Here is a 27,638-nt window from a genome sequence, read left to right as displayed (position 1 = left end):
ACATGCCATGGCTTGATGCGAGTCGCAGGCATTGCCCCATCATAAATAGCTTTATTTTGGTAATTTCACTACAATGTGTTTCAAGCCCAGGAAAAGTGGTAATAACAACTGAAAAGTTGTGTCTTATGAATATTCTTGTATCCAAAATATTGAGCCAGAGCATGGCAAGGTCATGCTACATCACCCCAGAGAAAATTCTGAGCTAAAAACCATGGAAAATGGTGAATTAAAAAAAAAAATTAGTTATTTGGAGATCCACTGGCACCATTTTTTTCTCAAGCAAAAGGGCCCCAACAGCTCTGAAATTTCATTACTAATTTCTTTAAAGGCTCCTCTCAGAGAATGAAAATCTTCTGAGGGTTGAAATGTCAAATGCTGAATTTCAGCTAGTTATAAACACCTGAAAATAGTGATTTTGAGTGGAAACACTGCCACAATTTTAGTAACAAAGGCCTTAAACGACTGATTTAATCCTCCACATGGTGACCACTTTAAGGACATTTATTACTTGTATCCAACTGTTGCTTTTCCCCCTTTCAAATGGAAAAGCCATTATTTAACTTGGTTTCTACATGTAAGTGAAATACATTTGAACACACAGAAGTCAAGTTATGCCTCCCTGCTTTGCAAGATATCACTATATAGTCTGGTGTTTAAAGCTCTGGAGTTATCTGCTACTGATCAGATGAAGGAGTTATTAAGACAAAACTCATACATAATTTTAAATCATCAAAAATACATTCAATATTTTTTCTGGTTTATATACACTTTAAATCTCTCCATGTTCTGCACGTTACTGTAGAGTTTATGTACAAGTGCAAAATCTGTGTGTCATTTGTCATTTCTTTACAAATTCTCCCATGAAATAAGGTTGTTCTTTCTCTCCCACCTCACCTCCAAATGAAACAAACCCAAAAGTCCTTCACTTTTGATACTGGCCTGATGATAAGCTGCCAGCAATTCCTCTTTCCCCTATCCTTTCCCATGTTTCTCCCTGCTTACCTCTAAGCTGGGATGAAACTGCAGTGGAGCTATGTATGAGAATTCTCTTCTCCTTCATCAGGATGGAGATCAGATGCAGGCTAGAGCCACATCCTAAAAGAGCCAGTTCCTTTTAGTAACATAAGTAACTCTTATTGCTCTATTTACATTTCTTGGTTCTGATAAACCTTGACTTTGATCATTTCTGCTCATTTTTTCAGAATCTGACACCTCATTTTGGCCACACTCCTGGCACACTGTAGGCTTTGCAGACCAGACAGCCCAGCTCTCCAGGAGTAAGAAAACATCCCAAACTCTGTATTTATGTCTTTTTATTAATGTAAAAATGTATCACCCCTCCAGGCCTACAGTTCTGAAAGCTGTTTGTGATCAGGAAAACCCAATAACTTTAAGCACCTGCCAAGAGCTGTCCTGAAGAGGGAAACTCAAGCACAGGGGCTTTCACCATCCGAGCTGGCAACTCTCCCCACGAAAACAGCAAGAAGAAATCTGCAAACATCAGGATGTGCATCGTGGCTGAAAATAAACAGTACCAGGGGAGGGATTTTAGTCCAGTCTTATTTCTCCAGTTCAGATTAACCCTATCACTGAGCAAGCTAGAAAATATTATCAGGAGATGAATCTGTCTGAGGTAATCCGTGCATCAGGTAAAACTTAAATTGCCTAAATCCCTTTGTTCTAAGACAAATCTCAACCCTTTTCCGATCCTAATTCCTTCTTCCCACATAACACTGTAACTTCTACTTTAGAAACAGATGCATTTATATATATTTATATATATAATGCATTTTTCCCAATATTTTTATGCAGTCCCAATATTTTTTTGCAGTCCCATTACATGTGTTAAATGAATGAACATTAAATCAGAATTATCATCCACCACAGTCCTTAAGCCATCAGGCTCTTCCCATCACCACTGTCTGGACACACACACAGCAATTCAGCTCTTGACTGCAATGCTGCCCTGCTCCAAAGAGCTTCTTCTAAGTACATGGTTAGGAAAAAGGCATGGCTGGTATGTGACCGATTACCAGAATACGCACAAAAAAAGGAGCAGTTATTTGGGTTTCAATTTGGAAAGCTGCTGCCTGGCCAGATCCAAGAGCACTTCCCTTCCACGTGCTACTTCTCCATTTGTTAAATATCAGATGTCCCCAGCAGAAGCAGCAGCTCAGTGAGCTGCTGGATCACGACTGCTGTGGTGAGCCGTAGGTACACACCTCCTCTGGCACCTCCACCACCACCTGCCCCCACTGCAGCCCCACCAGGCCCCGTGCCACATTCCCAGCTCCAGGGACACGCAACACCACCACACGCAGATGGGTGGGCTCAGTCCAGCCTTGAGCCTCAGAGCACAGTCCGAGCTTGTCTGAGCAGTTCAGATGGTTTCATGCACCCCCAAACACCAAACCTTCTCTCTGCTGTTTGCAAGACTCATCCTTTCACCAACCAGCAACTTCTTCAACCTCCAACAGAGCTCAAAACCAACAGGAAATATCAGGATATGATAATGTAGAACTCAAACCTGTGGCAAAACAAAGCTGCTCTGTTTGATTTTTATTTAAAACTCTTTTTACGTCATCCTCACGTGATCTGGCACCCGGAGTGTTGCTTTTTACACCCTGTAAGAAGATGGAGCAAACCATAACCACTGAGGAGCAATGACTCCAAGCTCAGCTCTCATCCAGAAGAATGGCAGGAGGGAAGGGGGAGGAAAGAGGCCAAAATCAGGAAAATGTGATGTGTCTAACATGGAACACAGACTGCTTCTATGAAAATGCTGGTGAAACCAGCAGTTTTCTTATGGGATACTGAAACTCTGCCTGTCTTCCAGATATTTGCACCTGGGTGAGTATTTGGTTGGTCAGGAAAATGTGATTTTCCTCTGATTGCACAGTCAGAGGACACAGAGGGCCTTGGGTGACTCTAGATGTGAGCATACATACCTTTAAAGGAATTTAATTATGTGGAAAAGCAGCGTGTGTAGCAGTCTCCTCACTCCCTAGATCTGTTCACATCTAGGCACTTGTGTGTGGTGTACTCCAAGCAGGTTAAGACTATGTAAACACTGAGTCTTTCCAAAGCAACATCCAACTTTCCAGTTATTTCATGTGGTCTGAGCAACATCAACCTCTAAACCATCCCAGCTTTTGCATTCCTGGACCATGATGACACAAAAAGGCTGAGCCTGGAAGAGAGTTCCACTGAAATAATGAGGGAACAATTAAATATTAAAAGAAAACAAAGAATAAAGATGCTTTGAAGATTAATAGTAGTGTTTATGTGTTGAGAGCTGACACCTGTAAACACTGGATGTTTTTCTTTTTGTACAGTTTGATAAATACATGAACTACAAAAGCACTTTCCATGTAGAAACCTGAGTGTCATTCATTGGACTACTGTTGTATTTACACTGACCGGGAATGATGGTGTCGGACCTCACCGCACCTGCAAGAAAATCATTTTGCTTTAAACTTGAAGAAAACAAGGAGCAATCTGAAGCCATGTGTCAGTAAAACTTAAGTGGAGCAGTTGTCAAATAAAGCCAACTAGCACGTAGATGAGAGAAAAAAACTGGATTCAAGGAAGTTGTGGTTTTTTCCGGGTGCTTCTAGTCTCTTGGGACACAACTTGGAAATCTTCCTCCTCCTTGGTATTACTTTTCCATTTTGTTTAAAACCCTAGACAGTTTCTGATGTCCATGCATCAAATACAGGTTCCTGGCTGTGCAGGGGGCTGCTGCTTCCGATTTCGGACGGTGCCTGATTTCTCTTTGTAGGCAATTGGCATCTGTTGTGAAATGTCCACCAGTGCACTGGCCACTGCAAGACCTGGGCAACAGAACCAACAGTCAGGTACCAGAACAGCTACAGCAGCAAACCTTCAGAAAGAGCTGAGAAAACCCCTCCGGGCCACAAATTGTGTAGAATTTTTTAATAAACTAGAAAAGTGTTGTGGCCCAAGGATTAAACTCCAGGCTCTGAAAGGAGCTGAAATACTGCGTGTTTAATTAGAAGCAACAGCAGGAGGAAAAGATGCAATAAGGGCGGGTATTACTGGATGTAAAACTCTCAACATTGAAGCCTGAACCATTAATATTGAAGGTGCCTTTCTCTGCTTTAGTAGATAGACTAAAATAAGCCTGAAAGCAAATGTGTGTGGCGGTTTCACTGCCCTTCCCGTGGATAAATCACCTCTGCAACCTCCTCATGGCAGATGAGGGAGTCTTGGAATGGTCTGGGTTGAAAGGCACCCCAAAGCCTGTCCAGGTTCCACTCCCTGCCATGGGCAGGGACACCTTCCACTGTCCCGGGGTGCTCCAAGCCCTGTCCAACCTGACCTGGAAAATTCTAGAGATGGGGCAGCCACAGCTGCTCTGGGCACCCCATGCCAGGGCCTCCCTGCTCTGTTTGCAGACAAACCACATCCGGGACTTAGCTCAATCCAGCTCAGCACCAAACCATCCAATTCTAACCCTGCTAACTCTCTTTCTAAAGTCTTTGCTTCACCAAGCTCACTGGGCACTGGAGAACCCCAGTTAAATCCCACACTGCCCAGGAAATGATGTCCCAGTGCCCTGAGACCAGGTTTAGATGGGAAGGGGTGGAGAACAAGGAAATCTTAAGCTGGATGGGGCAAAGCTCTTTGTCCAGGGCTCCTAAGAGGAGGTCAGAGATGCTCTGAAAGGACCTGTAGTGACAGGACAAGGGGGAATGGTTTCAAACTGACAGTGGGCAGGGTTAGATGGGATATTCTTCCCTGTGAGGGGGGGAGGCCCTGGCACACCTAACTCTGTGGCTGCTCCATCCCTGGAAGTGTCCAAGGCCAGGCTGGATGGGTCTTGCAGCAACCTGGGATAGTGGAAGGTGTCCCTGCCCACGGCAACAGATGAAACTGGATGGGCTTTAAGGTCCCTTCAAACTCAAATCTTTCCACGGTTCTATGACTTGATGTTCCCCTGCAAATGGAGCTGGGAACAAAGTCAGATAGGCCAAGTGACAAGTTACCTTCACAGGTAACTACTGCAAACATGCCTGTGCCAGATCCCTCCTTCCCCCACCCAGCTGTTAATTAAAGCATAGTCCAATATCAAAAGTTCATCCATCAATTGACATTAGTAATTAACTCAAAACTCCAGTTGGAAGCCAGCAGGGCCCAGACCAGGGAGCCTAAAATACCTCGAGCACATCCCAAGCTGAACTGTGGCTACAGCAGCTTCTGTGGGATCAGGAAAGGTGAGCCTGTAAGGCCGGGGAAAGAGTACAGAGTTAATTCCAAGCCATCAGAGACCACAGCAATCCTCACCTGACTGTCCTGGTGGTGGAATACCCCCAAGTCCTCGAGGCAGCCTCACAAACACAGAGAGAACAGCTGCTTTGTTCCCAAAGCAGGGCTCCAGCGCGATCGGCTTTGGTACAGTCTGCATCGAGGCAAGCAGTGGGAGAAAACAAATGTTAAACAGCATGTCACACCCTCCCTCTTCCCCCAGCATCGCTCCTCCAAGCCCCAGGGCATGAACCGCCATGAACCACACTGCTGTGCTGGGCAGACTTCCAGCACACAGCCAGCAAAGCTAAAACCACTGTCAGCAACAATCAAAACACGAGTCATCACAAGAAAACACATTCACTTAATAAAAATCAGGCTATTAAAAAGTCAAGCACTACACAAGGCTTGTATTTCTCCCTAAATTCAATAACAAAGGAGCAGCTTATGTAATCAACAGGACTGAGGGTTTTGTTCCATCGACCTCATCAGCAGCTGTCACTGATATCAGCATGGCAATTCGATACTCCAAATTCTATTTCCAGAATTTAAGTCCGTGTACCACCTTAACAGCACTCTATGCATTAACACAGTAAAGAACATTTTCCCAAGAGCAAAAATAAGTGTTCAAGGCCAGGCTGGATGGCGCTTGAAGCAACCTGTTATAGTGGAAGGTGACCTTGTCCATGACAAGGGGATTAGATGGGCTTTAAGGACCCTCTGAATCTGTGATTCTGATTATAATAGGCAGTCAGCTTTCTCCCTGGAGGAGCAGAGGACTGGATCCCTTGCTGACCCTCAGTGTCTGTGCCCATCTTCCTCTCCCTGCACTCTTGTGAAGGTTTTACCTGAATGATCAACACCCAGCTTCAGCGTGTCATTAGAAAGCACAAATGCAACAGCCCAGCCCAGAAACTAAAGCATGTTCTCACCTGGGCCCCCCAAGTCCAACACAAGTACACAGGATCAGTGCTACTGTGGGATGCAATAATAGATTGGGATGCAAGTGTTCACCAATGAGTACATGTTCAGGAGAGTTTCTTCTTTTGTTCCACATCAGCTAAAAAAGCTGAGAAACACTATTTTATCCAATACACTCAGTGCTTTCTGTTTTCTTGTTTGGTATGGACAAATTCCACTCTGGTGTTAATGAAATAATTAGTTCTTTTTCCATCAGGCATCCAACTACACCACAGTACTCAAATATTCAACAGAAACTCAATGCAATGTAAGCCATGAAAAAGCCCGATCAGGAGTCAAACATGCTGTTAAATTACTGCTGCTCAATAAAAAAGACAAAAGGAGACAACAGCAAGCAAAATGAAACTTAAAACTTTCCATATCTCCCATTCACTGCAATGACTGCAGCAGCGTTTGCTGGTCTGTGCCAGGTAGATAAATACATGCTGCATGATGGAAGCTGCTGCCTGGTTTATGACAGCAGATTTCTTCATTCCCCACCCCCAGCAAAGGCACCAAACTCAGAGTAAAGCTTTTCCTGAAGGGAACAAGCACACCCTGGTGCTGTATCCCAGAGACTCAACTGCCAGAGGTAATGGAGAGCATGGAGAAGGAACTGCAGGAACAGAGCCCATGGACTTCTGCCTTATGGGGGGAGCAAGAAACCAACACAAAGCTGGTTTTCTTTTGGAGAGACTCAAGTATCTTACTTATTCTACTGTTAATAAAACAGTTCAGCTGAATTCCAGAGCTTGGAGGATGGCACTTGGGTTACAGAGAGCAACCTGGCACAGTGGAAGCTGTCCCTGCCCATGGCAGACCATGGAGAGATGACCTTTAGAGTCCCTCCCGACCCATGAGGATGCTCAGCAGCACATTCACCGTCCTCCAGCCAACCTGCAGAAACAGGGGGCTGGAAAATCCATCTCAGGCATCACCAAATCCAGCCCTCCACTAACACAGGCCATGGCATGTAGAAGCACAATTCTCTGCTTTAGGAGTAGTTACACTTTCAGCCTGTGCCATCACCTTTGTGAGACCTTTCCAGATCCCCTGGCCTGGATCTCACCACTTTGCCACCAGAAGCTTTCTTTTAACCTCAAATAATTCACAATTCAATTTATTCACCTGTCTCACATTCTTCTGTGCCTTAAACCTCTCCCTGGGCTTTACCCTGCTGTACACATCTCAGCCTTCTTTTGGATCAACTGGCAGAGCAACACCCTGAATTCCCTCTCTGAACACAAGCTCTGCCTGAGTCTCCTGCACATCATAAAAGAGAAAGAAACAGAAGCTGTTCATTACATAGCTCTCAGTCACAGAGCTGAAGGGACTTGGAGAGGAATTTAGCTCATCTCTCAGCCCCTGGCAAGACCCTCTCCCCTCCTCTGCCCTTTCCAACCAATGAACCCTGCGTGTGCAGCAGAAACTCTCATTGTGAGTCCCTGTGGGCACAATCTTCCCTTTCCATGGAATTTTTATTTTGGTCCTCAAGGTCACACATCTTCCTCCTCTCTGCTCTCCTGGTTCCACACCACAGATAGCTGGGGATAGGATGTAGCCCTGAGCCTCCCTCCTTCCACTGTCAACCTGCCCAGAAAACAATCAGAATCATGGAAAGTTTTGGGTTGGAAGGGACAAAGTTCATCTCATGCCCTGCAGGGAGCAATGACAGCTCCCACTGTCCCAGGCTGCTCCAGCCTGGCCTTGGGCACTGCCAGGGATCCAGGGGCAGCCCCAGCTGCTCTGGGCACCCTGTGCCAGGGCCTGCCACCCTCCCAGGGAACAATTCCTGCCCAATATCCCATCCATCCCTGCCCTCTGGCAGTGGAAAGCCATTCCCTGTGTCCTGTCACTCCAGGCCCTTGTAAAATCTCTCTCCATCTTTCCTGGTGGGCCCTTCAGGTACTGAAAGGCTACAATTAGGTCAACCCAAAACCTTTTATTTTCCAGGCTGAACAATCCCAAAAAAGATGAGGGTTAGTAAAATATTATTAATATTTCCCTACATGGGGAACCTTATTTCTCTCAACCATGCACAGCAAGGATAATGATGCACCCAAAATCTGTCAGGCAGTTGCAAACTAATTTGGAAGGAATTAAGCACGACATCACTTTGCTGCAGCTAAGCTCCATCTTAAAACTAAAAGGGGAAAAATGGTCTATTGTCCATTAAATCCAGCTTTTCCTGAGACAAGCTGCAGTTAATAACAAAAACTCGCCTAAAGAATCAAGTCCTGCACATTTATTTTTGACAGCCCCAGTTCAGGCACCTGTTTCCTGAACTGTGATTCATTGTGCATCTCGTCTCCGAGCACTGCTTGCTGGGCGGGAGACAGAGCAGGGAGGGAATGACTCAGAGCGAGTCAGGAATGAGGAATTTGGAATTGGAGCAGGCAGGTCAGGAGTGAGCTGAGTGACAGGCTGAGGAATTTGGAATTGGAGCAGGGAGGTCACGGGAGGGAAGGACCCGCTGCGCCCTCTGCAAGGCAGAAACAGCACTGGAGCCAGGGACCAGGTTCTGCACTCAGGGAGGAAAATGTGAGATTTCAACAGCAGCTTCATTGTGACCTGGACTGCAGAGCTGGCCCAGTACCAGCCCTGCCCTGCTTGTCACCTGATGTGACCTAGGTAGGTGCCACCAGGACACAAAGGCTCTCAGGAGGAGCTGGCTGGCTTCATCAAGTGGAATTTTGGTGGGGAGACCTCAGAAGAGCTCAGGTCTCCTTTCTTTGCCCACTCAAGTGGTTTCTGAGAGCTCTTATCATAGAATTATGGAACCCCTGGGTTGAATGGGACCCACAGGGATCGCCCAGCCCAGCCCCTGTCCCTATCCAGACCCCCAAAATCCCACCTTGGGCATCCCTGGAGTGCTGTCCAAAGGCTCCTGGAGCTCTGGCAGCCTCGGGGCTGTGCCCATTCCCTGGGGAGCCTGGGCAGTGCCAGCACCTCTGGGGGAAGAGCCTTTCCTGATCTCCACCAAAACCTCTCCTGACACAGCTCCATATCCTCTTTTGTTGCAGATTCAAGCCGTTTTCCTGCAAGAAGGTTTTGAGTGGACTTGGAAAGCAGAGATCGGATGTGAGTGATGGCTCTTAAGGGTAAACTTTAAAAGATACATAAAATAGGTGTATTTCCAAACTTTGTAACAACCTCTATCAGCTGCTTAAAACCTTCCTCTGCCAGCAACTTCCATTCAGAGGTTTTGATAAACCATTGTTGAATTATAGAAGTGATTATTTTTTACTGAAGGCTTAATGGCACAATGAAGTAGACATTATTCAAATCTATTCAAATAAGGTGCATCTCTCAGACACTTAGCACAGGAGGACTGCTTTGAGAGGTGCCTGAACAGCAGAGTCCCATCGTGGGATCAGATAGAGAGGGGAGAACAAAGCCCTGGTGCTTGAGGGGTGGGCAAAGAGCAGTCAATGGCCATGGACAGACAGCTGCAGCTGGCTGAGCCCCTGCCCTGAAGCACCTCTTGTCCTCACAGAAACATGGATAGTTGTGCCTCCAGCACACTGGACAGACAAATTTGCCGAGCTGATCTCAGAACCATGCAATGGTTTCAGTTGGAAGGGACCTTAAAATTCATCTTAAAGCCATGAGCAGAGACACCTTCCACTGTCCCAGGTGCTTCCAGCCCCAGTGTCCAGTCTGTCCTTGGGCACTGCCAGGGATCCAGGGGCAGCCACAGCTGATCTGGGAATTCCAGCCCAGCCCCTCCCCACCCTCCCAGCCAGGAATTCCTTGCCAAGATCCCAGCCCAAGCTCCCCTTTCCCAGTGGGAGCCATTCCCTGGCTCCTGTCCCTCTGTCCCTTATCCCCAGTCCCTCTCCAGCTCTCCTGGAGCCCCTTCATGGACTCTGAGCATTCCCTGGAATTTTCCCTTCTCCAGGGGAACATTCCCAGCTCTGCCAGCCTGGCTCCAGAGCAGAGGGGCTCCAGCCCTGGAGCAGCTCTGGAGCCTCCTCTGGGCTCTCTCCAGCAGCTCCACGTCCTCCTGCTGTTGGTCCCAGGGCTGGGGCAGCTCTGAAGCTGGGCTCTCACCTGAGGGCACAGGGACAGAGCCCCCCTCCCCTGCACTGAACAACCTGAACCCTTCCCTGCAAGGGGCTTTCCTTGCTCCTCCACAGCAAAGCAACAATCAATGGACATGATGGGAAAATCCCCAAGAACTCCAAGAATCAGAAGGGTACAAATGCCAAGTAAACAGCAGAAAGCCAGCCAAGCCCTGCTAGCCTGGAATCCTGTCTGGGTGGCAGGAGGCAGCCCAGGGTGCTGTACAGGTGGTGACACAGCCCCATGTCCCCAGAGGCAGTGAAAGCTGCTGTCAGCTGGTTTCCACAGATGATTTTACTGGCCCAAACCAGCGCTAAAAGCCAAGCAATTCCTGGTGTTTCTGAGTTTTGATGTGCATTTAGCACACACAAAGTGTAAACCATTATAGACATCAAAAGCAATGAGACAGATTAGGTGATTTCATTAGTCCAGCTTCTCCAACAGGATTTTCCACATGAACAGGGCATTTCCCAGGAATTTGGGCTATTTCTAGGTGACCCAGATGTGGAATACACCACCAGTTCCCCTGGAAGTTGATTTCATAACAAATACTTTCCCCAAGTAGGCTGAATTGTGTGATGCCCAACCTAAACATTTTTATTTCATCTCATTATTTCTATTTATGCTGCTTTTACTTGACAAATTCAAAAAGTTAATAATGTGTCACATAAAACTAATGGCCAGAACAATAAATATGCTGTATAATTTCACAAACACAGCATCAGTTTTATTTAGGTTCTGTGATACAGTACCAGCACATTGCATTTCAAGATGTATTAAGAAAAATACTATGGAAAATTTTTTCCCTTAACAAGAAAACATGTTTCTGTGGTTTGATCAAATAAGTCCTACATGGTTTTCAATTTCCAGGAAGGAAATTAAAATAAAGAAAAAATCTTATGGTGGTGAATGAGAAAAGGAACATTATCCAAACAGTTCAGTTTTATTACTTGATTCCACTTGTTCAGGTGATTTCACTCTGTAGAAAAAGGGTCAAATTCCATTTGCAAGTTTTTAAATCATGCCATTAAAATCTGAGTGAACATTTGCAAAACAAGTTACAAGCAATTTCCTATTAAAAATAGATTATTAAGCTTTAAAAATTATATTCTCAGGGTAGTATGTGTGTCCTGCAAGATAGAGATGAATTAACTTGTAGCAATAATTCACAGTAAATGACTTTAGATTAAAAATTTACATTTGCCTTGTCCCTGACAGCTACCTTGGAATTTTACAGGGGTTGGGGAATGGACTGACTTGGTCCCAGAACTGGATTGCTGCACTAACAAAAATCACATTCAAAGCCTCAGCTGGATGTTAGCAGCCTGCAGTGGAGAACACAGATCTGAGCAACCTGGATCTGGAGCCCCCGGGGCCCCAGGTCTGCTCCCCCTTAATTAACAACTGACCTGTGCTGCCAAGGACTCCTGGGAGCCCAGCAGCACCCAGCCACCAGCTCAGGCTGAAGGGGAGGGATTTTTCACCTGAATTTGGATTTCCAAGGCAGCTCCCCTGAAATGACCAAATCTCATGTCACTGTTTGAGCCTGGCCACACACAGATGCCAACACCCATCCTTCTTCACTTCCCACACTCATCCTTCTCCTTCACTTCCCAGCCACACCCCAGGGAGGGATGGATGAGGCAATGGGGAGCAAATCTGGGAGATATGTGTATATATATGGGCAGTAGTGGGTATTTATTTTGGTTTTGTATAGGTGAAGGGGCAGGACTTTACAGTTCTTTTCAAGCACTCAGCTGGTTTTTGCACAGGAAAACAGAGAAGTAAAAAAACCCAACGAAATGGGACAGCTGGATGAAGATTGCAAACACAACACACAAAACAACTACTTGGCATAAATGAATGCAAATAAGTCTTCGATAATGCTGTTGAGAAGCTCCTGGTGTTATTAGTACTTCAATCAGAGAGATGCTCATTAGAGTGAAAAAATAAACTTAGAAAATCCTTCTCCTGTGGGAAGCTTCATGCTCCTTCCTCTCCTTCCAGCAAATTCCTCCTTATCAGCTAAAATCAGGGTCCAACCTGCGGAAATGTTTACAGTCTTCAAACCTAAAACTAGTTAAAATCACTTATCAGCCAAACGTTCCCTAAATACAAGGCAGGCTTAACAGACATGTCTGCTGATCTCATGACAGCTCCCTTCCAACTATCTATATTCGGTATTATGGGAGTAGAAAAAGTTTCCCCTAATTTTTTTTTTTTTCCTTAATTTTGCAATAGAAATCAAAACAAGATAATGGGCACTTGTTTACTGGAAATAATTCATTAGGTGAAGGTTTTAGCGGGTATTTTTGTCGATGTTTTGGTAGGAGGGATCACAGCCAGCCTCTGCGGCATTCTAGTGCAGGTAATCTGCTTTACACACCTCAGCTGCCCAGCAAACACTCCCTTCTTACCACTGGCATTCCTTCAAAGGGGATCCCACACTTTTCCATGCCCTCAAAGTGGGCCAGCATAAGAGGAATAAACACCAAATAGAAAGCACAAGCTGGGGTGTCACCCCTGTGTATTCCTTTGTCACCTCGATGCTCCAGGAGGGAGCCTAAAGAGTGGAAGTGGTTTTGCTGAAGACAAAGAGACAGCTACACACATACAGCCTTGGAATTCCTCTGTGTTAACGTATGGAAAAGCTCCTAGAACCAGTAACTGCCAGAAAGCCCAGAAATAAGACTTTAGAAATTAAACTGCCTTTCCAAAGGCAAGCTGAGAAACCCAGAGCCTACCTTAGCCAGGTCAGGCAGAGCCACACTGGCCTTGCTGGTCTCAAAGGCTGCATGTGATCCATCTCCAGCAACTGCCACAGCAGGTCAAGATTATTCATTTATTTCCCCCCATCCCTCAATTTCATCCCCTTCCTGCAACTGTTACCCTTCTGAGAATAGGAATGACTCTCAGCCTGTTTGTATCACCCTTGAAAAACCCTAATCTGCACTGTTCCCCTCTAAGACATCTCGATCAGACAAGAGGAAAGTGGTTCAAGTTGTGCCTCGGGAGGTTTAGACTGGATATTAGGGAAAATTTCTTCATGTAAGGAGTTGTGAAGCAGTGCACAGGCTGCTCAGGCAAATGGGCATCACCATCTGTGGAAATGTTTGATAACCTTGTGGAAGTGGCACTTGGAAACAGTTTAATGGTGAACACAGTTGTAGTGCTGTGTCCATGAATACACATGGTGATTTAAAGGCCTTTTCCAGCCTCACCAATTCCATGATTTGACACAGGCTGGTCATTGCTGCTTGACAAGGCTTTTGTGCATCACACCTCCTGCCTGGCCTCCTTCCAAATCCTCCTCTTGCAAAGAAGCCCCAGGCTCAGCTTGCTGGAGCTGTCCTTGCCACGCTTACACAAACCCAGCTCACTAAAGGTGAGTAGGTTGGGAGATGTCACAAAAGCTGGTCCATCAGCAAATTTGATGGACCAAAAGCAGGTCAGCAACATGTGAAGTAAAGGGGAAAGTGCGTCATCAGGAGTGACAACCAAAACAGGATAAAAGCTGTAAAAAACATTAGTTCCTTGGCCTTTAGTTCTTTGCTGAACTCCAGCCGTATGAAACAGCCCAAAAGCAAGCTCCATGTCAAAATCAACATGAATTCACCCTGCAGAAGTGCTGGAGCTGGCAGATGCTTCATTTCAAATCATTCTTCACCCCACAGCTTGCCCAAGCCCTGCACGCTGTGGCACACGACTTAACTACTCATTTCTCTGCTCCTTTACTGCTGGTTGCAACTTCATTGCAATATAAAAGGAATTTAACAAGGATATCACTCAGATGCAAAATACAAATAGACTGAAAATACATTAATTAATCTGTGGTACACCCTACCTATTCCTAAATCAGCTCATCACTTTAGCTCTGCACTTCACTAACAGATGGGATCTTCTGGCAGCCTTTAAACCACTCAAAAGCACTTTCTCCCATAACAAAGCAAATAATTACTAGAATAAGATGCTATTTCCTATCTATTTATCTGCTATTTTTAAAGAATCAGTTCGCTGTCTGATTCAGGATTTGCAGTGAAGCCCTCAAACAGCAAAATTAAATGCACATTGGTACAATGGTACAGAACACACTAAATGAACTTCATAAGGATTTTGCTCACCAAATGCTTCTCCCTTTCTCTTTAGGAAACTAAAGATCATGGATGCAAAGATAATCAACACTTAGCACTGGCTTAATGTGCTGAATCCCTGAACACAGCACAGCAAAGACTGCTCCAGCTCTGCTCTAAAAGATGCCGAAATAATACTTTTCCAACTTGGATGATCATTCTTTCCCAATGCAACCATTTTCTTGTTGACCTTGCAAGTGCTTTGCTCAACTTCAGCACTTGCTTGCTAGGCTGTGCATGTTTTTTCCAACGTAACTTCTTGCCTTTAGCAACTTCAAGATAGGTGGAAATCAATGTCAAAATTGTAAACTTCCCAAATTCTTTCAGGAAAGCTTCTGGGCATGGCTGCAGAGGATTACAAGACTTAGATTAATCTGATAACAAGTCCTAAAAAAAACTGAGCTACAGCAATACCACTTCAGACACTTGGATGAGTCCCAGGCACCCAAGGAAGTTAAACACACTTAGAAAAATAATTGCAATATTCAGCACCTCTGAACGCACAAAGAGCTGCAGAGGGAAGCCAACAAATTTTGTAATAACTAAGCAAATGTAGTGGTAGATTTGTGATTCAGTGGGTATTTGTTGAGTGGCAAATAAACCAAAGCAGCTAGTTACGTGTTGCCTAGCTGCAGCCTCTAATAGGAATTGCTTCCCTGCAGGTAAATCACTTTCTATTACTCCTAAGTACCCCAGGAAAACTACTAATTGAAAACACAGTTCTAATACTGTCCAGCTGGAAAACATTAGCTTAGGATGGAACTAGCTTGACACTGGCTGCCAACTGGCTATGGACAATAGAATAGGAAATTAATCTTTTGCAGACAAGACATACCATTTTCCACTTCTCCTTTGTAACCTTCAAATCAACTTGTCATTAACCAACGGCTTTGATTCCCATGGGGAAAGAAAAGCATCACTGAATTCATTATAATGTGAGTCTGGCTTTCTTGCATTAAAATGAAGACTCCAATTTGGATATAGTGGATGGCAGAGAAACTGGAGGGCAGATACAACATCCAGCACCACGGTAACATTTCCCTCTTTTCTTGGCTAAGAGTTAAAGAACAGCCAGACCACAAAGCAACCACAAAGAGAAGCACAGTTGTCCAATTCTGTATTGTCCCATCCCATCTTCCTGCTGCTCCCTCCTGCCAAGAGCTTTTTCCTGTGCAGGTGCAAAAGGGATGAGGAGAAAAACCCAAGCTGCTGGCTACTATTAAACCATAAAACCCCATACATATTCAGACTGGTTTTTCATTTATATTTGAATTCATTTCCCTGCAGGGACCAATGGGTGAGACTATCTCAGAAGCATCATTCCCCAAGTTGCTTCCAACCCACAACCTTCCCGAGCGTCCTCTCCTTTTGTGAAACACTCTGGCCTTTTATGACTACTTTTATTCCCTAGCCAAGTTCTCCAAGACAAGAAAAAACTATATAATTCCCATCAAATCTAGTAACTCTCCTTGACATGTAGAGGCACCCTTGTTCTGCAGTCACACCTGCCAGCAGATGATGGCAGGGGTCCCTGCCCATGGCAGGTAGTTGGATGGAATGATCTTTAAGCTCCCCCCAACCCAAAACACTGACTCGATGATTTTATGAAGTTACCCATTGGCACATTTCAGGTGCACGTTCATCTCCTCAGCTCCAGATTATCGTACAGGGTTTGAGACATTGCATGAATCAGACTACCTCATTTGTGCCCAAAATTGATTAAGAAACATGTATCTGAGTTATCAGCACAGAGGCAATTAGCAGCTCCTTATGATTTCTGGGTCTAAAATAGGATATTTCTTCACAGTCTGTCTTATTATGCTTCAAATCAGCTTCTCCATCCATTCCAGAGGAACCCAAGGAGGCCAGACAAGATGAGGGCAGGAGAATAAGAGGAGAAATAACACACTCATCAGAACTGAAGAGATCCAGAGTTTATCCTCTCTGTAGTTTGAGTGCAGACAACTTGTCAGAGATCAAAAAGTTTAGAACAGCTTTGTTCTGGCCTGAGCTCACAGGAGAGGTGTTTTTACTTCCAGACAACAGAAGAAGATGAAAAGGGAAGAGCCCCAGACAGACAGATTGCAAGCCAAAACCATCAGCAGCTAGCTACATCCTCCCAGATCTGCCTCCAGCCCCATATCCAGCATCCCACAGCCTTTTTGGTGAGCAGTGAAATAAAGGTTCAGTCTCATTTGGTGAGTGACAATCTGATTTTGCAAGGATGGATTCCTAAGTCTTTGTGAGCTATTAGAGGAGATGACTCCCACTACCTGCCTCACGATAGAAGCAGGGAAATTATTAAAAAATCAGAAAATCTGAGGATCTGGAGTCAAAAGAAAGTCAGTGGAAAGGAGAACCGGTCAGACATCCAAACAGAGGTCCAGATACTCAAACACCTGAATTACTGAGGACCTCTGCAAATTTTACTTTTCTTCCACTCTGCTCCCAACCAGGTACAAGACAGGATGAGAGGAAACAGCCTAATGCTGCACCTGGAGAGGTTTAAGACTGGAAATTACGGAAAATGCCTTCCCAGAAAGGGCTGCCCAGCCCTGGCACAGCTGCCCAGGGCAAGGGTGGAGTCCCCTCGCCTGGAGGGATCTGAACACCCTGTGGTTGTGGCACTTGTGTGGGCATGGGACAGTGCTGGCCCTGGCAGGGCTGGGGGAGTGGTTGGACTCAATGGTCTTAGAGGAATTTTTCAACCTTAACTATTCTGTGATTCAATATATTGAAAAGCTGCTTCTACACAATGTCCACCCAGAATGTGCTGCAGGACATGAGTCACATGGAAAAGTATTAGAACTTGTCATGACAGACCATATTTACACACAATAAGGAAGAGCTAAAGGTAAACAGGCAACCTTCATGGAAGCATTTCCTGTACTTAGGCCAAGACTTAAAAATTATTACTCACCAAACAGAAGTTTTGGGGTCAGACTGCTTTCATGTGCTTTACAATGATTAAAATAGACATTAGTTTTGGTTGGGTTTTTTTTGGTTTTTTTTTTAAGAATTAACTTTCTTGTTATAGTAAGAGAGTGTGAGAAAATTAATACCCGGACTAATCACAGAATTTCAGAATGGTTTGGGTGGGAAGGGATCCCAAAGCCCATCAGTGCCACCCCTGCCATGGCAGGGACACCTCCCACTGTCCCAGGCTGCTCCATCCCCAGTGTCCAGCCTGGCCTGGACACTGTCAGGGATCCAGGGGCAGCCCCAGCTGCTCTGGGCACCTGTGCCAGGGCCTCACACCCACACAGGCAAGAATTTATTCCAAAAAACATCTAATCTACATCTGCCCTTCTTAACCTTAAAACCTAATGAGAAAAACTTCCAAAAAACTTCAGTCTAAATAAAACAAAACAATCCAGCTGCCTTAGAAAGAAAAATAATCGGTGTTTTCAGGTTCTTAATTTTTTCTTTTTGTATAAAAGTCTGTGCTGGTCAAAGTATCACATCAAAAAGACCTTTGAATTAATCCATTACCTCTTAAATATGCTTTTGTTAAAAATTCAACATGTTGTATGTAAGAATGCGCCAGCCAGGTGTATGCCCATGATTTCTTCATGCTCCTATTTGCTAATCACAAAATATATTGGAATATATATTTGCTATCAGAAATATGTTAACATTATTCAGTACACAAACATGATTATCTTCACATTTGTCTTGAGATATCATGGGAAAGGGTTTCTCTTTTCAGCCCAGTGTAAAGCTGAAATTCTTACCTATTTCAAAGCATACAAACTAACAAGGCAAACCCAACACCTCAAACCCAGCATCAGTATAACATTAATCTGAGACAACCCAAGAGTTAATAAGTGAATATCTGAAGGGATAAAAGCAAATTGGACCTCCTGGACTTTCAGTTTCTTGCAGGTATATACAAAAATGAGAAGATTTGGGATTAGTGTGTAAAACATCCCTGGTTAATCGTAGCGAGGACTATCCCAAAGCCCCAGCTCTCACCTTTATGCTTCCCCCAATGAGATCCGGTGGCTCTTCATCTGTTTCTAAGGCAACATTGATGGAGGCGAAGGGGCGACTTGCCATCTGTTGCATCTCACGCAGTAGTTGCTAATTTATTAAAGAGAAAAATATTATCATCATATTGTTCCGACACACAGATGAAAGACAAATGTATCTAAAAGGTTTTGCCCGATACCAAGGGACATCAATGAATATGGAAAAATAACCTCCAGGGGCTTTAATGGCCTTAAGAATACACAAAATGGTAAATAGTCACATTACTACAATTTAACAAGTTATTGTAATGCACAATGTGAGCGTGACACATCTGGGAGGGAAAATTATTTGACTGAGTCCCCATAAAGCAGTTATTTACTTTTTAAGCTGTTGTTTGTCATCACCTGTCTGATTCCCACTCCATAGGATTTGTGGGAATTATTTTAAAATTAAACTAGCAGCAGTATGCAACTACTGTAAGAATGAAGTTGCTGTTTTTATAACAGCACCAGCAAAACACTGTCAGGTTTCTATTGAATAACCCCCTTTTTTTATTGTTTCCTTGCTGAATACAGAAAATGGCAAACATATCATTATTGCAAAATGCTTTATTAAAATATAAAAACCTTTTCCTGGGCAAATCCCCAAAAGCCCTCGTGACACAAGACATCTCTTTATTGTGCTTATCTTAAGCAATTCTAAGAATTTCGATGCAGCTTCCCCTTTTTTAACACACAAAACCCAGATAGTTTCTACACAGCTGGGCTGGAAATAGCATTTCAGTTTTAGCTGAGCTGTGGACACGCTTCTTTTTGGCTCCAGTGACTGATCTCTGATAGTGACAACACAGCCTGACAGGGGAGGCAAAGCCAGAATTCCAGGAGGCAAGGGGTCCAATGGGACTCAGTGTCTCCATTCAATAAGGGAAGACGCAAACACTTTGTGCAGCATGAGCAGTGCTCTTAACCTTAGATGAAGAAACTGCCCAATGCTCTCACACAGATTTACACATTTACAATCATTACTTATTACAGCAATACCAGTTATCATCTGTTTTTAAGCTGGACGGAGGCACCACCAAATGTTCTCCAGAACTCCCACCATTGCCAGCCGCATTTTCCCATTAATTCTGGGCAATCTGACACTCCAAGCCCAAACTGATCCTTTACAGAACTCAAAAAGCACTATAAAAAACCCCACAAAATGCATCGTGCCCCAGTATCCCCATGCAGCACAGAAGAGGGTGAAAGGAAGGTGCTGCTATCCAGCAACATTGTTGGGAACTAATTCACAGCATCAGCCAGCCCCAGAATGGTTTAGATTGGAAAGGACCTTAGGGACCATCCAGCGCCATCCCTCTTCCTGGGCAGAGGCCCTGCCCGTGGCTCTGGGGCCACTGCTGGGCCTGCTCTGCCCTCCTGCACACAGAGACAGACAGGAACAGACTGGGACACCTGGGGACAGACTGGGACACCTGGGGACAGACTGGGACATCTGGGGACAGACTGGGACAGACAGGGACACCTGGGGACAGACTGGGACAGACAGGGACACTGGGGGACAGACTGGGACACCTGGGGACAGACAGGGACAGACTGGGACACCTGGGGACAGACTGGGACACCTGGGGACAGACAGGGACAGACTGGGACACCTGGGGACAGACTAGGACACCTGGGGACAGACTGGGACAGACAGGAACACTGGGGGACAGACTGGGACACCTGGGGACAGACTGGGACAGACTGGGACACCTGGGGACAGACTAGGACAGACAGGAACACTGGGGGACAGACTGGGACACCTGGGGACAGACTGGGACAGACTAGGACACCTGGGGACAGACTGGGATACCTGGGGACAGACAGGGACAGACTGGGGACAGACTGGGACACCTGGGGACAGACTGGGACAGACTGGGATACTGGGGGACAGACTGGGACACCTGGGGACAGACTGGGACAGACAGGGACACCTGGGGACAGACTGAGACACCTGGGGACAGACTGGGACAGCTGGGGAGACCCAGTGCTGAGGCCCCTCTCACTGGGGCTCCTCTCCAGGCTGAGCAGCTCCAGCTCCCCCAGTCTCTCCTGGACACAGGGATCTCAGCTGTGCAGCCTCTGCTGGCCTGCTCCAGGACATCCAAGTCCTCCCTCCCACGCTGAGGACCCAGAGCTGGACACAGCACTCCAGAGGTGCCTCCAGGGTTGGGCACAGGGGCAGGAGCTCCCCTGCCCCAATGGCACTGCTCTTCCTGCTGCCCCCAGGGTCCCACCAGCTCCTTGGCCCTCAGGGCACCGCTGGCTCAGGACAGCTGGCTGTCCACCAGGGCCTGCTGGCTGCTCCTCCCCAGATGCAGGACCCTGCATTTGTCCCTGTGGAATTTCAGCAGGCTCTCTCTGCCTATCTCTCCTAGCTGTCAAGGTCCATCTGAAGGGCAGCACAGATCCCCTTGGCTCCTGCCACATCTAGGCCACTGGGAACTGCCCAGGAGCCACCCACCCCTCACCCAAATCAGATGAACCAAACAACATTGAGCCAGTAGAGAACCTTGGGACACCACTGGAGACAAGGCTCCAACCAGACCCTATGCCTCCCATTACCACCCTCTGGGAGCCTGCTGTGGTCTTTGCTTTGCCAAATCACCCATAATTTTGAGACTTTTTCACTGCAGAGGACTGTCTCTGTAACTTGGTGCAGGCAAGGCATTATGAGGCCAATGGAGGTAAGCCTGGGGGGTGTATGCACTTCTATGGTTCTCAGTCTAGCTAAAAAACCCTGTAAAATTTTACTGCCATAAAAGGCATGTGGTAAAGTTTTCCTTAATTTTTGAAAGAAAAAAAGAAAGGGGGGGGGGGTGGGGAAGGCATTTTGAGCAGATTGTAGATACTGTCACGAAGCAAAAACCCAACAAATCCACACAAATGGAGGGCTCATAAGCAAACTTGTGTGTAACTCACACTTGGGAAAAAGGACACGAGGAGTGTTTGGGTATTTAAAGCACACCAGCAGATTGCAGACGAAAGCAAGTGTGAAACAGATTGCTGGGTTGTTGTTCCTGTAATTGTCCCCTTCAGCTATCGCAAAGTGCTTTGTTTAATGGCTATAAAATCAATGAACAAGCTGTCCTGATGAAGATGTCCAAGAGACTGACGAACTAAAAGCTATTAGTTCTTCAAAGGAAGTTATTTTACTAAAGAAAATGTGCAATTTGGCAACACGACTCCTATGAAGTCAAAAGTAGCTTTGAGAATATGGAATCACAGGATGGTTTGGAATGGAAGGGATCCCAAAGATTATCCAGTTCTACAGACAGAGACACCTCCCACTGTCCCAGGCTGGTCCAAACCCCAATGTCCAACCCGGCCCTGAACGATTTCAGGGATGGGAAAGACACAGCTGCTCTGGGCAACTGTGCCAGGGCCTGCCCACCCTCCCAGGGAACAATTCCTAATTCCCAAGATCCCATCCAGCACTGCCCTCTGGCAGTGGGAGCCATTCCCTGGCTCCTGTCCCTCTGTCCCTTGTCCCCAGTCCCTCTCCAGCTCTCCTGGAGCCCCTGCAGGGACTCTGAGCATTCCCTGGAATTTTCCCTTCTCCAGGGGAACATTCCCAGCTCTCCCAGCCTGGCTCCAGAGCAGAGGGGCTCCAGCCCTGGAGCAGCTCTGGGGCCTCCTCTGGGCTCTCTCCAGCAGCTCCACGTCCTCCGCTGTTGGCCCCAGGGCTGGGGCAGCTCTGCAGGTGGGCTCTCACCTGAGCATAAAAATGCCCAAACCAGAGGAAATCAGAGTCCTAGATGCAACCAAAGTAGCAAATGCCTAAGAGAACATCCTTTTCCTGACACCAGCTTCTGGTGCAGCACAAGTCAGGTTACAAAGTCTTCCCTAAAAATGAAGCACTAATTTTAGAAATAATTGTTCTTTTTACCCCAAGACTTGCACCATGCGTGTTTAACCCAGACATATATCTATCCTTCAGTATTTGTTTAGTGTGTCAAATTTTAATTAAAAGATTTTATGATGCTGTGAGAAAATGTGATTTTTCCCCAATCAAGAGGCTGAGCATGGTTTACAAGTCAGCAGCTGTTAACATCTAGATACTCCAGAACCTGCCTTTCCTTCATTCTTAACAATGGTCTTTCTGAGATTTCAAGTAATGAATCTCAATACTCTTTCAAGTAAATCCTGGTTTTCCAGAAGACATGATTAATAGGACAATGGAGGAATATTTTCAGTCACTTAGGCCCAAAGAGGATTTTAAAGACAAGGTGTTTGACAGCCTTACAAAGAAATCACATCAAAAAGCCTGTCCTAGAATACACCTCTGGCCTTCGATATGTATATAAATGGAAACTGTGAGAATGTGCACACCTTTCATTTGCATTGAGGGTGACTTTTTTTCCACAGTGCAGAATTATGGAATGGTTTGGGTTGGAAGACACCTTAAAGACCATCTTGTTCCACCCCCTGCTATGCTCTACCTTTCTCTTGGGGTGACTTTATGATGCTCATATCCCCATTCATCTGCTTAGCCCAGAAGTGAGCTTTGCACCTCTAAGGCTGGTTCTGAGAGCGACAGGGGAGAGAAGAAGCACGAGTTTGTGTTCAGACACTGCACTCACTGCTCCACATTCCTGCTGCTGGACTGTGCTGTGAGAGACTGAGGGAGCTGAGCTGCAGCACACGGAGGGATTGCTGAGTTTGTCTCTCTTTGGGAGATTGTTTGATATTGTTCATTCTTTGTGCTGGTGAATGCTTTGCCTGTTAAATAAACAGTTTTTTCTACTTTTCTCCAAAGAAATCTTTTCCCAAACCAGTTGAGGGAGGGGCTGCTTGAATTTCCCTTTGGAGGTTTTCTCCCAAATTTGCCCTAAACCAGGACAACCTTCCACTTGACCAAGCTGCTCCAAGCCCAGTCCAACCAGCCTGGAACCCTTAAAATAAAGTGATTCCTACCAGGAATATTTTTAATTCACACAATGAGTAATGGACAATCTAAAATGAAGAGTGTGTTACTGGTGGGAGAAAAACCTGCTGAGAAGGTGAGGAAAGCCTTGCCAGGCACTTGCAGGCTCTCTCAGAGAAGACAAACAGCTACTCAGGTTAGCAGGTTAATTGACTAATATAACCTATGGTGTGTTTCCTGACAGGAAAAGCCTGGACATTTTATTCCCACCATAAAGCAGCCACGAGGCTCTATATAACCATCCTGCTTACATCCATCTCAGCAAGTGCCCTGCAGACACTGCCTCATGAGCACAGGGCCCCGGCAGCTTTGGGGATGGGGCTCTGGTGTTTTCAGCCATAAAATAATGGTGGATTTTTCCAGAACAAAGTCACATATTCTGGATTTTATTTGCTCCTTCTGAAGAATGGCCTTAAAAACAAGCTTATCAAAACAGTGATCTAGAACTTGTAAGGAACTCCAGTATCTATATGAGCAATGTGACACCTTTTTTTTTTTTTTTTTTTTTAAGAAGGAAAACAGCAAGAACTCAAGGAGGACAGTAGTGAAGTCCTGGCACAGGGTGCCCAGAGCAGCTCTGGCTGCCCCTGGATCCTTGGCAGTGTCCCAGACCAGGCTGGACACTGGGGTGGGAGCAGCCAGGGACAGTGGAAGGTGTGCCTGCCCATGGCAGGTAGGGGAACAAAATGAGCTTCCTGGCTCCATAGGAGAACCACTGTACATTACTTGGAGGTAACATATAGATCCTGCTATAAGAACATTTGCTTTATGTCATCATAACTTGGCAACCTTGGAGGAAAGGTTCAAAATAAAAGTTGGCATCAGCAAAAAATTAACATACAAGCCATAAATATTCCATGAAGATGAACCACAATTATCTCAACTAAGTGATTCAAAGTATTTAACTACAATTACACTAATTACCATATAAGTCAACAAACAAACAATTTTCTCTGATGCTTTCATCATCACTGAAAATTAAGTTTTTAAGCCCCTAGAGCAGTGCACATATTAATGTTAGCTAATTAGTTTTGTAACTGACTTTGCAGGCTATGTTGAAAGAGAAGAGGAGAGAATTAATGTTCAAATCCTTCTCAACAGGCATTTCCACACTTCAAAACTATAACAAACCAGCGAGCAAAGCTGCTGGGAAGTTGCCTCATGCTGAAATGACAGAAGATATTTAATTCAGGGCTGATTAAGATAAGCAAGTTATTCATCATAATCATGCCCAGTAGGAGGGCATAGAAATCCTGACCTTTAATAAGAAGAATGAGATCATTTTTAAAAGACCAGAAGGATCTAGTCCGTGCAGACTAAAATATACACCAATACGTGATAATTACACAATAGCACAATGAAGCTTTGAATGATCAGAGCTCTTCTGAAATAATTACACAATCTCTCCCTGATTTTTCCAAATAACTAAATTAGATACCTGTATAGGTGATGCCTACCATCAGAAAGAGACCTTGGAGTCTGAAATGAGAGCAGTTTCAATACACCAGTCGTGGCCTTTTTATAAATAAGGCTGAACTCTCCTAGAGCTGGGCTTGATAGAATCACAGAATCATGGAGTGGTTTGGGTTTGAAGGTACTAAAAACACATCCAGTTCCACCCCCTGCCAAACAGAAGGTTTGAACCAATGCGTTGGTATTCCAAGCATGATACTCAACTTCATCTTTGCTCAAGCTCCCACCAGTTTTTCTATGGGATATAAAACCAAATTAATTCTCTAGCACCAACTCCACTGAGGACTCTGTCACAAGAGCTCCGTGGTCTGCCCACGCCACGTCTGCGGCTGCCAGCCCCATCTGACCGTGTCCTGCACAGAGAGGCTGGGATCCAGCTGGCCAGCTGCAACTGGCCATCTGCAAGTCCCCCAGAGGAGCTGCCCTGGCCACAGAAGTGACAGGAGCATGTTCAAACAAAACCAGACCATCAATTTCCCCCCAAAGCAGGAATCTCTTGTCAGCACTAATATTTTGGGATGTTTTTCCTCTTCAAGGCATCTCTTATTTCTGCTGCAATTTCCTTCAGCTGGTGACCAAAGCCACATGGATCACTGCAGAGCACACAGTGTTTGTATTTCGGAAAAAGCCTCCTAGCACTATGAGCCGGTTCCCATTCATGGATTTTAAATTTAGGGAGAGCGGAAAGTTACGATTATTTGATCTGACCTCCTGCCTAGCAAGAGTCACTGAACTGCACTATGTGATTGACCTAGAAAAGGTCCTTCCAAAAGCACTGATTCTGTTTCTAAAAATATAAATTACTGGCATTGCCACTCTCACCATTAAAAACAGGAGAAAAACAGAACAGCTTTTGAGTTTTTTACCCCCAGTTGCAGACATTGGGTGTTACAGACTGGTTTGGTTTGGAAAGGACCTAACATTCATCTAGCTCCAATCCTCTGCATGGACAGGGACATACTGTTTAGACTTTTGGCTAATCCTTTAGAAGATCCTCATCCCATCATGAATCTTCTACAATTCTATATAAACCTTCTACCAAACTTTAAAAATTCTCTACAAATCCATTTCCCATATGACTCCTTTCCACAGCCACTGATTTGCATCACCAAACCTCAGTATGTTCTTCCTTGGAGAAAATGAGGAATTTGTGATTATTTAAACTCTTGCTTATCTTCCAGATAACAAATTAATCTTGCGGTGTTGCTCTCCACCATCTGCAACACCCAAAACATTGCTGAGAGTAGCGTGGACACAGTACTCCAATAACTGGTTACACCTGATAGTAACACTGAGTTCTTATTTTACTACTCATAAATGCAGGAAATGGAAATTTACATACAGCCTTTAAAACACCATGGCCAAAATTATTTCAGTCTATTGCCCTGGGAACAGCTATTCTGGGAAGCAAATCCACCTTGACTGCATAAAAAAAAGATACTCAGGTTCATGTTTCCCACTGTAATGAGTGATATTTTGCTCACCACGTGACTCGACCTCTTCAGTCACCTGCTGGCTGTGATTTTTCACTCCTCCAATTCTTGTTCTCCCTACAAACTACCCCAAAGCCAAGCTTAATATTTTCTTTTTGCTGACAGACACCAAATAGTGCTGTCAGTGCTACAGAACAAGAAGATCTATGTGGCAAATGACTGCTGGGAGCTTGGAGAATACACAAGTAAACCCTCCAAAGCACCTGGGACTGCCCAAATCTAGAAAAATTTGTTGCCAGGCCAAGTTTGATACCAAATCCTTTGGAGCAGATCCTGGTCCAAAACACCACTGAAGACTCTAAACAAAGACAAAGATCCTGAATTACAGTTAGTTGAAAATATTCCAAATCTAAAGCTTTTTCTTTGACCAAGGATGCCCTTAATCACAGCCTAAGAGAGAAGATCTAAGAGACGAATGAAATACTAAGGGATGAGAGCAAAAGGGGAAGAAAAGGAAGGCAGGGCAATAAATAACACATAACACAGATCCCTTTGCTGTAAAAAACACAGGAATCTGCTTGCCTTCGTGGCATTCTGTGTGCATGGATGCTAGAGCACAGGATGCCAGTGGAAATAGAAGCACAACTAAGTTCTGAATACACTTAGGAGGGAAAAAGGTTTCAGCAATGAGGTTGAGATAATTCCTGCAGTATCGAAGGACAATTCCTGCAGTAAATCAATACACAAACCCCCTCCTGAATAATTATGTGGCTTGCAGAGTAAACATATTCAGTCTTATACTTACACACCCTTGGCAAGAAAGGAGGCAAAATACACATCATTTTGTTAAGGGTGAAATGGAGCTCTAGACACCCAAATGTAGTTATGTCTGTAGGTGCTTGCTATTGATACTCCCGCCACATTCCAAAGAGGCACAGGGAGTGATCCAGCTGATCCTCCCCACCTCGGGTCAGCCACAGTCCCTTTGCTGGGAGGGAGCTATTCCTTGCTCCCAGTGAAGGAAACAAAGAAGACTGAGGGTGAAGAGGACTTGGATGTAAAAACAGAACAATAGGACAGAAAATTTCTGAGAGCAGATGAGCATATTCAAATTCTAACATCATGCTCATACTTTGTGCATTATTCTCTATTACCACTGTGATTACTTTAACATGTCATTTTCTACAGACAAGACAGAGAGGTTTCCTATCCCTATTTCCTAATGTCATTCACCTCATTCTAACCCTCCTACAAAAGCTGCCTTTTTATTTCTATTTTCCCTTTTTAAGATGTCTGAAGATAGTCAAACATGGGGCTCAATGGCAAGGGAATAAACACACAGTTTGCAATTCCATCTCCTGAATGCCTG

The 27,638-nt window shown here is 45.1% G+C and overlaps 1 protein-coding gene across 1 annotated transcript in view; it reads right to left on the bottom strand.

Annotated features, from left to right (window-relative positions):
* Positions 1-16: 16 nt before the first annotated feature.
* Positions 17-27,638, bottom strand: part of ATRN (attractin) — a 143,774-nt gene continuing 116,152 nt past the window's right edge. The window contains exons 27-29 of the mRNA XM_077782656.1: positions 18,399-18,506; positions 5,308-5,422; positions 17-3,833 (exon numbers count right to left, since the gene is read on the bottom strand). Of these exons, the coding sequence (XP_077638782.1) occupies positions 3,709-3,833; positions 5,308-5,422; positions 18,399-18,506 (348 nt within the window). The 3' untranslated portion in view covers positions 17-3,708. The remainder of the gene's footprint in view (positions 3,834-5,307; positions 5,423-18,398; positions 18,507-27,638) is intronic.

Source organism: Lonchura striata, chromosome 4, assembly GCF_046129695.1.
Source record: "Lonchura striata isolate bLonStr1 chromosome 4, bLonStr1.mat, whole genome shotgun sequence".
Classification (NCBI taxonomy): Eukaryota; Metazoa; Chordata; class Aves; order Passeriformes; family Estrildidae; genus Lonchura; species Lonchura striata.
Note: the sequence above shows the minus strand (reverse complement) of the source record. Positions and strands in the feature narration are given on the sequence as shown.